Source organism: Leuresthes tenuis, unplaced genomic scaffold, assembly GCF_036924035.1.
Source record: "Leuresthes tenuis unplaced genomic scaffold, fLeuTen1.0.hap1 SCAF_17, whole genome shotgun sequence".
Taxonomy (NCBI): Eukaryota; Metazoa; Chordata; class Actinopteri; order Atheriniformes; family Atherinopsidae; genus Leuresthes; species Leuresthes tenuis.
This window is the reverse complement of record NW_027325371.1, coordinates 2,475,337-2,488,757: the sequence shown is the minus strand read 5'-3', so window position 1 is coordinate 2,488,757 and position 13,421 is coordinate 2,475,337. Positions and strand designations below refer to the sequence as shown.

General features: G+C 42.2%; 1 protein-coding gene across 1 annotated transcript; it reads right to left on the bottom strand.

The window, feature by feature from the left end:
- Positions 1-33: 33 nt before the first annotated feature.
- On the bottom strand, positions 34-7,867 carry LOC140273200 (uncharacterized). The gene is made up of 10 exons (XM_072368716.1): positions 7,782-7,867; positions 7,676-7,690; positions 5,303-5,457; positions 5,126-5,177; positions 4,055-4,101; positions 3,887-3,970; positions 3,440-3,580; positions 627-710; positions 176-319; positions 34-75 (listed from the first exon to the last, which is right to left on the bottom strand). The coding sequence occupies exons 1-10, from the start codon at positions 7,865-7,867 to the stop codon at positions 71-73; spliced, it is 813 nt and encodes a 270-aa protein (XP_072224817.1). The 3' UTR covers positions 34-70.
- Positions 7,868-13,421: the final 5,554 nt, after the last annotated feature.

Here is a 13,421-nt window from a genome sequence, read left to right as displayed (position 1 = left end):
TTGGGACGCAGGGTTCCTGTTTCCCTCCCCTTCGTCTCTCCTCAGACCTGCTGGGTCTGCTGATGGTGGGTTACTCTGAAGGAAAGTTAAAGTATATAATTAATGAATTTACATTCAGTTATTTGTTGTTTTTTACCCTGAAAGTTGGAGCTTTTCATGATTTTTTTCCACAAACCTGGGTCATATTTGATGGTGAGCACCAGAGTTGAGGGATTCTCTATCGTACGTTCAAAAACATCATCATCATCATCCAGCTCAGTCTCCAAACTGTCAAAGACCCCCAGGTGTTGTTCAGCTGGGATCTTAAACCTTCCTTTCACTGTGTGTGGGGGGGTAAGCACACATATGAGCAGAGAGATCATGGGATATCTGAGGATTATACTTTAATTAATGTGTGATGAAAGTAAAAATCATTCACAAACATCATCCATCGTCTCACAGCTATAAAAATAACAGTTTGTCCCTAAAATGACATTTTTATCAGGATATTAACTCAAATAAAGTTGGACATGAAGAAGAAAGAGGTGCCAACTATTGTATAAGTGCAGTAAAGGTTTTATCCTAAATACACACAAAGTAACATGACAGAAAAGTCTTTTCAGTCTTCACCAGAGATAAAAACTCACCTGCTGTGAAAAACGCCTCCAGTGTTGCTTTAGTTATTTTAACGTATTTCTGCTGATCACCAAACTTTACTGGGATCATGATCACTGCAGAGTTAGAGAAGAAACAACAGATCATTACGGTTAGTTTTAACCATTTACCCACTCAGATCTTTATATAAATGCTCCATAAACTCCAGGTAAGAAGCTGTGGAACCATCTTCATTTCCTGTTTTCACACTACAGCAGGGGGCTGATGACCTGAAACAGCTTTTAGTGTTTTAACTGAGCATGTTGGAATAACTCAATGAAAGATAAAATATGTCGTAAACCTTTAAAATAATTGATTAAAAGTCTATAATGGACTGGAGTGACTTTTTTCAGCTAAAAAATCCACATTAATAATCCATCGATAACAAACTACGACCCACTGAGTGAAAACTGACAGATTTAAAGTTATGAATGAATTAACTCACATTTTAGTTCATTGTACCAACATTTAAAATAACTCACCTCGTTCTGTTGTGTGTCTTAAATCTTCCCAGTGTTTAGGGTTTGTCCTGCAGAGGAAACAAAGTCAGAGTCGGTTAATTTTCAGGAGTAAAGGTCACATAAAAAGGTTTGACAGTGTGGTCATACCCCTGAAACTGATGCTAACTGTTCCCGTGTCTCAGCTCAGAGGTTTTTCTCCTCTTTAAAACGTAAAAACTCTGAGCTTTTAGTCTTTGTTCTGGTCAGTTTCTCTGCTGTTTCTATCCCCAGATGCCCTCAGATGCCTCTTGTCATGTGATCACCGTGTTACCGTCTGTTCCCTGTTCTTTTTTCTCACCCATCCCAGTATATCTGCTGCTTGTTCTGTCCTGTTGTCTCCTGAGTTTTTATTTGTTCTTACTTCTTTAGTTCAGTTCCTTCCTTTTCTTGCCTCAGCAGCAGCTTTAGTTCTATGAAAATCTTTGTTTCTTCTGCCTTTAATCCTGCATTTGGGTCCATTTCTGTCGGTTCTAACCTTGAATCATGACCTTGAATCAGCTAAATGCACCAACCTGTAACTTAAAGACTTTTCATGACTTAAAGGGTTCCCGTCACACCCTCCAGTCTCTGCCTGTTAATCAGTTCTGAGAAAGACATGGATGAGACGACTGACCTGTAACACTTCGGGTCATATTCACATAAAGGTCGTTTGTCTTCAGCAGATTGATCAAACTTTTTTCTGAAAAAAATAACAAGAAAAGTTATGAGACAATTTCAGCTGAAAACCACATCGACGGGATGTTTTCCTGCTGAGGTGAGAAGCAGGAAAACATCTGATCAGTTCATCAGAACATCTCCTCATCTTTGGTGGAAATAAACAGTGAAAGCCTTCCAGTAGGAGCTGAACTTATTCAGAGTCATTATTCAACTTTCAGTCATCAGAGGTCAACGTACGTTTCGCCCTTCTTCCCATCAGGACCTTGTTGGGAATTAGACGCAGCAGCTTCTTTGTGTTTAGTCTTCTCCTCCTCTTTATTCTCAGAGCTGCTGGTGGCAGGTTCCTGTGCTGAGGTGTTTGTTTCTGCCTCCTCTTCATCTCTTCTCTCCTCCTCTTTATTCTCAGAGCTGCTGCTGGCAGGTTCCTGTGCTGAGGTGTTTGTTCCTGCCTCCTCTTTATTCTCAGAGCTGCTGGTGGCAGGTTCCTCCTGAAAGTTAAAGGATAATTTCAGCTTCTTCAGTCTGTAAATACTGGAGAAAAGCACTGATGATGCCAGCAGCTGCATTTATCTTTAGTTTTTCATCTATTTCCTGACAGTGGGAGTCTTTCACGCCCTGCACCGAGGCGTGAAACACAACCTGTTGGACTTGTGTCGACTGGTTAAGTCCTCGGTTAACCAGTCAGAGCCCTTAAGTCTGACAGCTTTCCTTTTCTCTGCTCTTCGGTTCGATCAATGATTCAGTCTTTAAAAACCATCCTGGTTTTAACTCATTCTGGAGCAACATTAACATGCTGCTAAACCCCTTTTTAAAGGTGCTGCATCCACAGACTTCACATGTTCATTAGATCCCTGCAGGTAACTCATCTTTAAATATGTAATATCTGCTTTACAGAACTACCCAGGAGGCTGATTTTTACAGTTTAAACTAATTAAATTGTTGCTGACTTTGCACATCATCCTGAGTCGCCGTTGGTTTGAAACAACGTTATGAAGCAAAGAGGTTTCACTGAGTTAAACCTGTTACCTGGACTCCTTCCTGCAGCTGACTGGCCTCCACTTTAATGATTACATCTGAGGGTGGAGGGTCGTGTTGAGGAATCAGCCTCTTCTTTTCCTCCATCTCTCTGGACTCGTCCCCATTCGGTGCAGATGTTTCAGTGGGCGGAGCTAATGCTTTGGGTAAAAACAACAGACAGTGTCAGTAAAGCAAAGTCTTTCTCAGAACATTCTCTGACAGGGAGATAAAAGCTCTTTAAACACTTGGAAGATAACTAACTCTTTATATTTCACACAGTGCTACAGAGACAAAGGGTAAAGCACAGGAACAAAAGCATCAAATGTCAGTCACTAGGTCTTCTGAGGCTGGGTTTTCTATGCTGATGGTGGGTTTCTCTGAAGGAAGGTTAAAATATAAAATTCCTGATGATACTTGATGAATTTACATTCAGTTATTTGTTAATTTACTCTGAAAGTTGAAGGTTTTCATAATTTTTTTTGTACATGATTAAGATGAAGTAAAAAATGTATCGAGGCTTTGAATTTGACACTTTTCTCACTTAATCCTGGTGTAATTAATAATATGATCATTAACCAAGTTCTGCTGAAACTAAACGAAGGATTGAATTAATGGATTTAACTGAAACAAACCTGGATCATATTTGATGGTGAGTGCCAGAGTTGGGAATCTCTCTATGATACGTTCAAAAACATCATCATCATCCAGCTCAGTCTCCAAACTGTCAAAGACCCTCAGATGTTGTTTAGCTGGGATCTTAAACCTTCCTTTCACTGTGTGTGGGGGTTAGGCACACATATGAGCAGAGAGATCATGGGATATCTGAGGATTATACTTTAATTAATGTGTGATGAAAGTAAAAATCATTCACAAACATCATCCATCGTCTCACAGCTATAAAAATAGCAGTTTGTCCCTAAAATGACATTTTTATCAGGATATTAACTCAAATGAAGTTGGACATGAAGAAGAAAGAGGTGCCACCTATTGTATAAGTGCAGTAAATGTTTTATCCTAAATACACACAAAGTAACATGACAGAAAAGGCTTTTCAGTCTTCACCAGAGATAAAAACTTACCTGCTGTGAAAAACGCCTCCAGTGTTGCTTTAGTTATTTTAACGTTTTTCTGCTGAACACCAAACTTTACTGGGATCACGATCACTGCAGAGTTAGAGAAGAAACAACAGATCATTACGGTTAGTTTTAACCATTTTAACCATTGTGCCAACATCTAAAATAACTCACCTCGTTCTGTTGTGTGTCTGAAATCTTTCCAGTGTTTAATATTTTTCCTGTAGAGGAAACAAAGTCAGAGTCGGTTCATTTTCAGGAGTAAAGGTCACATAAAAACATCACCCAGAATGGCGCCGCCCTGCTGGCAGCAGCCTGGACAGACTGAGTCTTTCTTTGCATCTTCTTCAGATTTTCTCCCCTAATCACCCTCCCAGTATAAATGCTGCTGACTCTGTCCTGTTGTATCCTTTTTTTAAATTTCTTCTTACTTTTTTTGTTCAGTTCCTTCCTTTTCCTGCCTCAGCAGCAGCTTTAGTTCTATGAAAATTAGGCCTGGGCAAATATTAAATAATTTAATCGCATTAATTTCATGATTTCCTGTGATTAATCACGAATAATCGCATTGTTATAGCAAAATCCAATCATGAATTCAAAAGCAGCATATAATGCACTTTTATTGGAACTGTGCAGACATATGATTGTTGATAAGACAATTCAACGTTGCAGCGCTTACAAATAACTTTGGCTCTGTCGACCTCGCCGTCTGGAAGAATTTTGAAATAGTTCCCGTAACCTTCTCTATGTTTGTTTAGCCTGCTTCATCCGGCAGTCTTTTCTTTTCTGACTGTTTTCTGACTGTTTCCAGCAGTAAGCAACACACACACATATATATATATATATATATATATATATATATATATATATATATATATATAAAACAATACTAGGCTCGCTCTCGATTGGCTTTTTCAAAATAAAAGCCAGTGAGCAACAGTAATTTACAATAAAAATAATAAATAATAAAAACTACCTTAATGGGAGACTAATAATTGTCGGCGATAATTAATTAATTGGTTAACGCAAAATAACGCGTTACAGCCCTCATGAAAATCTTTGTTTCTTCTGCCTTTAATCCTGCATTTGGGTCCATTTCCTTCGTCGGTTCTAACCTTGAATCATGACATCAGCTGAATGTGCCAAACTGTAACTTAAAGACTTTTCATGACTTAAAGGGTTCCCATCACACCCTTCAGTCTCTGTCTGTTAATCAGTTCTGAGAAAGACGTGGATGAGACGACTGACCTGTAACACTTTGGGTCATCAGGACATAAAGGTCGTTTGTCTCCAACAGGCCCTTGAAAAAATAAGAACAAACGGTGTCAGTAAAGCAAAGTATTTTACAGACAGAGATATAAAAGCTCTCTTTAAATACTTAGCCAGAAGATAAGAAAACTGTTTCATTCACACTGTGTCAGTCACTAGGCTGGGTTTCCTCTTTCAGAAGTGGCTCCAGCTCTTTTTCATAGATCACTACATTTTTTATGTCGAGGGATTTGAGTGCCTCAGGGGTCCCAGGAGCTTTGTTGTTGGGGCAGTGGTATGAATGAGCTACGTGGGACCTCTCTGAAGTTGCTCTGGGTGAGAAGCAGTGGCTGGGGTGTGGGCTTACAGATAGCCCCCATTTGATATACCCTCATTTGATATACCCCCCATTTAATATACTCTCATTTGCGCTCTCAAATGTCAGAGTTTTCCCTCATTACCGTGAGGGTGGTCTCCTTAAGCCTTTGGGTCAAGGAAATGGTTTTGACTGTTGTTTTCAGCTTATGCACTGAATGAATGGAGGTCTGGGTCACTGCCTCTGGACTGGAAGTCTGGGGTGGTGGGACCAGTTTTTAAAAACAGGGACCAGAGCGTTGGTTCCTACTACAGAGGGATCATACTTGGGAATGACTTTGCAGTGGTGCTGGAGAGAAGAGCAGATAAACCTCAGACTCAAGAGGAGCAACCAACTCTTTATCTCTGCAGAGATGCTGAAGCACGTCCAACCATTCTTTGTGTGTTTTTGGACTTAGAGAAGACTTATGACAGTGTCCTTTGTGGTGTCTTGTGGGAGGTGCTTAAGAGAATGGGACATGAAGAACCTTTCAGTCCCTGTACAGTTGAAGTGACAGCTTGTTTTTTTTTTGGCAGCAGTAAGTCTGACTAACTCCTGTTTGCTACTAATTCTTTTCAAAACTTTTCTGAACAGAATTTCTACGTGCTTCCCCATGAGCTGTTACCTTACCGTGGTGGGGGAGTTTGCGTGCCCAAATGGGAGCTATGTTGCCTGGGGCTTTAAGCTTCTGGTAGGGTCACCCAAGGCAAACAGATCCTAGATGAAGGATCAGACAAAGAACAGCTCATAAGACCCTAATGAACGTAAAAAATGATTGGATCACCTTTGCCCAGACGCGGGTCACCAGGGTCTCCCCCTGGAGCCAGACCTGGGAGTGGGGCCTGGTAGCAAGCATCTGGTGGCCGGGTCTGTGCCCATGGGGCTCAGTCGGGTACTGCCCGAAAATATGATGGGTAGCAGCCGAAGGCGGAGACCTTGGCGGTCTGATCCTCGGCTATTGAAGCTGGCCTTTGGGATGTGGAATGTCACCTCTCTGTTGGGGTGGGAGTTTGAGCTCGTGTGCGAGGTTGAGTGGTTCCGGCTAGATATAGTCGGACTCACCTCGACGCACAGCTTGGGCTCTGGAACCAGTCTCCTTGAAAGGAGTTGGACTCTCTTTCACTCAGGAGTTGCCCCCCGGCTGTGTGCCTGCACATTGGGGTTTACCCCGGTGGACGAGAGGGTAGCCTCCCTCCACCTATGGTTGGGTGGAGGCAGGTCCTGACTGTTGTTTGTACCCACCCTTTTTGGAGTCCCGCAGGAGGCTCCCTCGTTCTGCTGGGGGACTTCAATGCTCACGTGGGCAATGACAGTGAGACCTGGAAGGGTGTGATTGTGAGGAACGCCCCGCCCCTGATCTGAATTAAAGTGGTGTTCTGTTGTTGGACTTCTGCGCTCGTCAAAGACAGTCTATAACGAATACCTTGTTCAGGCATAAGGGTGTCCATATGCACTTGGCACCAGGACACCCAAGGCCGCAGTTCAATGATCGACTTTGTGGTTGTTTCGTTGGGCTTATGTCTGTATGGGGCGGAGCTGTCAAATGATCACCAACTGGTGGTGAGTTAGCTCCGCTGGTGGGGGAGGGGCTCTGGTGATCTCAACTGGGGACATTGTGAGTCGTGGGGGGGGGTAGAAAGGAGCAGATGACTGACAGACTGATCAGGGTAGCATATGCATATGTCAAGAGATGAAGAGAGCCCTGAGTAAGAAGATGAAGCTGTTGATTTACAAGTCCATCGAGACCTGTAAATCAGTATTATAACAGTCTAAAGGGACGGGTTGAGGTGGTTCGGACATCAAGTTCAACCTCCCCTAACATCTCCCAGAGGAGGTGTTCTGGACATGTCCCACCAGGAGGAGGAACATGTCCGAAGGACTTTGGATGAACAAACCGTGCAACAAACTTTGTGAGCAGCCATTGCATCCCTGGAATCCTGAACTGGATTGAGTGGTTATAGAAAATTGATGGATTGATGGATGGATGGACAGTGCTTCTCTGTTTGCAGACAATAAAACTTGGTAAACTTACATTTTGAGTAAGATTCTATATTCTATATATACTGGGAGTGTACATGTCAGTCACTCGGCTGTCCTAAGTTGAGGTTTCCCTCTCAGCGGTAGCTTCATAAATTGTTGACTTTTTGCTGTAGAGCTTTAGGGATCCCAGGAGCTTTGTTTTTGCTACTGCCTACTGTGGCACGTTGGTCCTGGTGAGGGGCCAGACAAAATGTGATTCAAATACTCTAATGGTGATGGAAAATAGTTCCCTCGCCCACATTAGGGGGACCAAGGCCTCACCCTGGAACTAGGCCTGGGGTCTGGACGGGGAAATGAACTCCATGGTACCACCCTCCTTTGGAACCACCACCTGCTGGAGGCGCCATTATAATCCGGTGTATTATGATTTGACAGATGGTCCTCTGTGATCCAATCCCCGACTGAAACTGGCTACAGAGTAACAGACTTTATTTTCACTGATGGCAAAAGAGCCCCAGCTTGTGTGAGATATCAGAAACATATAGTTGGGTTCTCCCTGATGCAGAGCAGAAGTTCTGGAGCTGATCTCCTGGAGAGAGGCTGGACTCCACTCTGGAGTTGCCCTGGATGGGAGGCAGTGAGCAGGGGGAGCCTTACAGATAGCCCCCTATCTTTCTGCTCTCAAATATCTGAGTTTTCCCCCGGGGATGAGAGGATGGATGAGAGGATGGCCTACCTGCACCTTTGGGTCATGGAAATGGCTCTGACTGAACAGGACTGAGCAGGATTAGGAAATGGATGGATGGACAATAAAACCTTTAAACTTGTATTTTGAGTAAGATTCTGTAGTTGGGCTCAAGTTTACTGCAAATCTCCCCACATATAAATAAACTAAATCCCTAGATAAGTAAACAGAAAGTAGACTTCGTATTTCACAATGAAACACAATAAATCTGTTATACTGATGCACATTTATTGCTGCAAAGCTTCAGTAGATTCTTACCTTTAATGCATTTGCAGCTGATGATGAAAAGGCCACAAATGAGAAGAATCAGTAGTATGAAGCTGCACAGTATTGCATAATGATATCCTACATAAAACATTAAATTATAATCAATAAAAGGTGTGAATAGTCAGAAACAATACTGAAAATAAACTGCTACAGTCAGGATAATGTCACAGAAAGAGAATATTTACGAACCTCTGTTGAAAGGATTCGGGACTTGTTCACTGGTTTGGCTGCTGACTGGATTCACCAACATGCACCTGAACCATTTCTCTTTCTCCTCCTAGAAGGTGGAAAAACAACAACTTTGTCAGACACACAGACAAACTTCTTCTTTAACATCTGGCTGGTACTGTGCAGAGCTGAGCCTGTCATCAAATATAACAGTTAGACTCAGACACAGTTTTAATCCATTCCAACCAAAGGTCCCCTCAGTTAATTGCCAGATCATCCGTGTCTGTTAGCCTGTGGACCTCTGTCATCATTTCTGGTGTCAGTCCATCCATCTGTCCAGCCTTTGCACCCCTTTAGATTTGTTCTTGAAGTTTTTATTCCTGTCTTGGCGGTGCCTTCATCTTGGTTTAAAGCTTCAGTTATTCTCCTCCTTCAGTCCTCCAGCATTTGGGTTCTCTTGCTCATGAATGGTTTCCTCCTGCCTGCTCAGTCCTACATCTGGGCCCTACTTGAAATATGTGTGTGCTGAAGTAAAAGCATGCATGTGAACCTTTTAGTTCACCTTTAATGTTGATTTAGTGCACGCTGTGTATGGTTAGGGCCGTGTAGTCTGGTGTTGTACCTTTGTTATGTTTATCTCCTTGTCTGAACCCAGCCTGCTGTCACCTGACGTCCATTCATAGCTGACTGGTTCAGCACCTGTCGTGTTACCTTCACAGGTTAAAACACAGTAGGTTTTCTCAGCGCTGCACTGTGTGGTGATTGTGGGTGTTGGAACAGCAGCTGATAGAAAGCAAAACATACAAAATGTGATCAGAATTCAGATGAAAAACGAGCTCTTTCAGCCAAACTTGCTGTAAAATTCCTGCACTCACAGATAACCAGGATTTCAGTTGTTCTGTGCACTCTGTAGTTGATCTCCACTGTGTAGCTGCCGCTGTCCTCCTTAGACAAGTCTGTGATTATCAGCTCTCCTGTTGTCGTATTCAGCTTGTACCGACCTTGAAGTATGACAGTGAAACGGTTCAGGCCTTTCAGTGGAAGTTAATTATATTCAAATACAGAATATCAGATTATTATGGGATAATTTCACAGAGCTGGAGCAAAATTTCCCTCAGATTGACCAAATATAGATTAACTGTAAGTATTTAAATGAACTGATCATTAAGGGAGTAAATCTGATGCATTTGATCATTTTTACAGTGTTACATGACTTCACCACAAACAAAAACACTTTTGTAAAGCGTGAAAACTTCAACTGATCAACAAAGAATCAGCCTGCAGAAGAGAAAAGTTTGCTTATAATCTGTGTATACGTCCATCTTCTACTAAACATTTCTTCAAATGTACCTCTGAAGTCCTGATAGTACACAATATTGCGTCTGGTCCAGCGTGACGCAACTTTTTCCTGATGCTTCCATTTTATGCTGGTGATGGGACCTGCAACGGGACCCGGGCTGAGAACCACTTCATCGCCTTCTTTCCTGTAGATGCTGGATTTGGCTGCAAAACAAAACCAAAATTGACATATTTTATGAGTTAGATTGAAGGTTTCTTTCATCATGATTAAACCGTTTGTATATTTTCTCATCTGTTTTCTTTCTTGAACCAGTTTGTTTTAATAATCTTTTTATTTTTCACATCTGTCAGGGAGGACTATTTGCCTCATGTCAGGAGCTTTCCAGAAAGTGAAACCAGACCTGATTGATGGTGTATGACGTTTTAATGCTTAACATTGTCCTTATAGAAATATGACATGTAAACTGTCACAGTCGTATTGACTTGGTGTGTGTTTTTTTTTTTCTATTCTGAGTTCTAGGCGGGGCTGAGCAGGCTTCAAGGAAGTCCGGGGCAGAGTCTGTGTTGCTCCTGCACGCACACCTGTGATATATCTGCCATCATTATAGAGCTGGCCTCAAAAGGAGCTGCGGGAGAACCTCTCTCTGCCAGACTGTCACACTTCGTTAGTGGTAAAGATGGCCATTCCTGTGTGGGTACTTTAGCAGTAACTGCCATTACAAACTTAGTTTCCTCGTTTCACAGCTTTCCATATCCCGTGTTTCCTCATGCCTGGTTACCAAGTTGGTCGCCTTACTTTGAACTAATTGGTTGCCTCGTACCTGTGCTGCCAAGTCATCTGTTGCCTATTGCCTGCTTGCCCCGCCAGTCGCAGACTACACACAGCAGCCTGCAAACGCTGACTTCCTCTCCTACCCTGGACACTTATTGGACATTCTGACATCTCTGAGCACTCGGCTCAGATTTTCATCTCCCTTCATGTTTCCCGTCTGGACCTGGACTACTGTGGACCCACAACCTTCAACTTCATAAACTGTTTCACCAAACTTCTGCAGTGTCTTTGTCAGTTTCTGCATTTTGGGTTCCATTCATGTTTTACACAGAAACATGGCACCAGTATGTCCAAATGCTCCTTATAGAAACCATGTGGTGAAAATATCACGTAAAGATAGCCATGATTGTTTTGCACATGCCTTTGGGTATAAATGGGACCTGGCTTTCTTTGTTTGGTATCTTACTACTGTAGCATGAGAGCTTCACAGTATTAAAGAATACTCTCCACTAAAGCCTCCTGATTCCAGCCTCATCCACTCTGATTCTTGGTCCTGATGACATCAGAACGACTGCCCAAAGAAACCCTCCTAACAGTTGGCGTCTACGGAGCGGGTCGGTGAATCGGTGGGGAGAGGTAAGCTGAATATTTTGGATATTTTCGACATGGGTGTTAAATCTAAAAGGCTCTCTGTTCCCTCTGCTAAACTCACTTTTCCTTCAGTGATGGTGGTGACTGGGGAAGGGTCTGGATGTGGAAGTCAGTGTGTGCAGATGTGGTTAATTGTCTAAAGGTGTTTGGACGCATTAAAGAGCGCTGTAGACAGGATCAGGATGAGATGGTGAAGTTTTATTAACTGATACAAGAGGGTCTTAACTCATGCAGCGTGGTCAGGGAAAGATGGACGCTATGTATTCACTACATCTCAGATATCGCTTTTGATACCTTGATTGAGAAATGCGTCACTCTGAGTTATAATGATGGTCCGCTAATAGAATATACTGATGTAGAAGAGATATTCCCATGTCTTTGCGTGAGACAGAAGGAGAGACATATTGAAGAAATTACTGCATTTTCAAAGTCAAGCAGTCGAGGTGAAAGATGTCACACAAGCTTTGAATTGTAAATGCTAGCGCTGGGCACATTAACGCGTTATTTTTGCGTTAACTGACGAATTCATTATCGCCGACAATTATTTGTCTCCCATTAAATGCAGTTTTTATTGTAAACGTCTCTTGCTCACCGGCTTTTATTTTGGGGGGGAAAAAATCCAGCGAGCCCAGTATGTTGCTTACTGCTGCTGCGCTCACAGGAAACAGTCAGAAAAGAAAAATATGTCGGACTGTGATGGCGTCATGGCCTGACCTAATTTCTGATTGGTTGTCTGGGATCTCATCAGGAGAGATGGTCAACACCTGAATTGGTGTGAATGCCCATTTATAAGAAGAGCTCTGAGCATTCACTCTCGCTCTTTCCTGTTTGGGTTTGTTTGAGCTTTGCTTACTTATATTTTGTTTCATCTTACAATGACACACATTTTCAAACCCATTGGATTGGATTTTGCTACGACATTGTGATTATTCGTGATTAATCAGGAAATCATGCGGTTAACGAATTTAATATTTGCCCAGCCCTAGTAAATACAAATTTAATGGACCAATATCTGAGTATGCTGCACGGTTTCAGAAATACTGAAAAGGAAAGGCCAGATTCTCAGTCACATCGAGGATCCATTCTTTGTTTTTGAATGGCTGATATGATCATCAGCCTAGTGATGGAGGGATTTTCGTGGGAGGGAGGCTCGTGATCTTCTTTTCAAATGGCGATCTTGAATTAATTTAATGCCATAAGATGTTAAAGAAAAAAATCTCTAGAACCTGCCCTTTACTGTGTACTTAGAAATGTTTCTCATGGAGCAGCATGTCTGCATGGAGCGCTTTTATCTGTGCAACTGAGGACAGAATATTAAACTCATAACCCCAATATATAAATCTGTGTCACCGTTGTCAAACGGGAAAAACCTGAAATAGCTTCAGGTTCGAGTTTTTTTTCTTTTTAAGCTGACGTAACTGCGCTCGTCCTCCATCGGTGATCGAAGCCGATTACACATCCCTGCGCTACTCATTAGAAAAAATATCAGCTTCAGGGCTACAAGATTAAACCTGCTGAGTTGATGAAACCAGAATTACATGCTTTGAGTGCCCCCCCCCCCCCCCCCCCCCCAAAATAAACATACAGGTGGTTCAGAATACCAGTTAAATGTGCCTTCGGAATTCAGGAGTGGCTTAGAGAGAGAGAGAGAGAAAACCGATTTTATCTCCGCCCCCTCTCTCTGCTTGCAAAGCAAAATAAATCAACTTTATTTTACTAATCAAACATGTAAAATTGTTCATACACAGACATGTACACGTGCATTCAAGGTATTCCACTTTGGCTCCAAAAAGTACAGTAAATACACTTCAAATTTGACTTTTTTACCATTTAATTACGAGTAGAATATGCCGAGAACAAAACCTCAGGTTAAGTCAGATTTAATACACTCTGAGTTTAGTACGGATCTGTCTGACTGCAGCTACACTCTGTTATGATCAGATTTAATATATCTGACGTATTTATTTCTAATCCGGGCATGAGGAAGATTCCTGTGCGCAAAACTGTGAAACACGAACGAGGGAACAACCTGCTCCCCCATGCTGTACTTTATATTTTC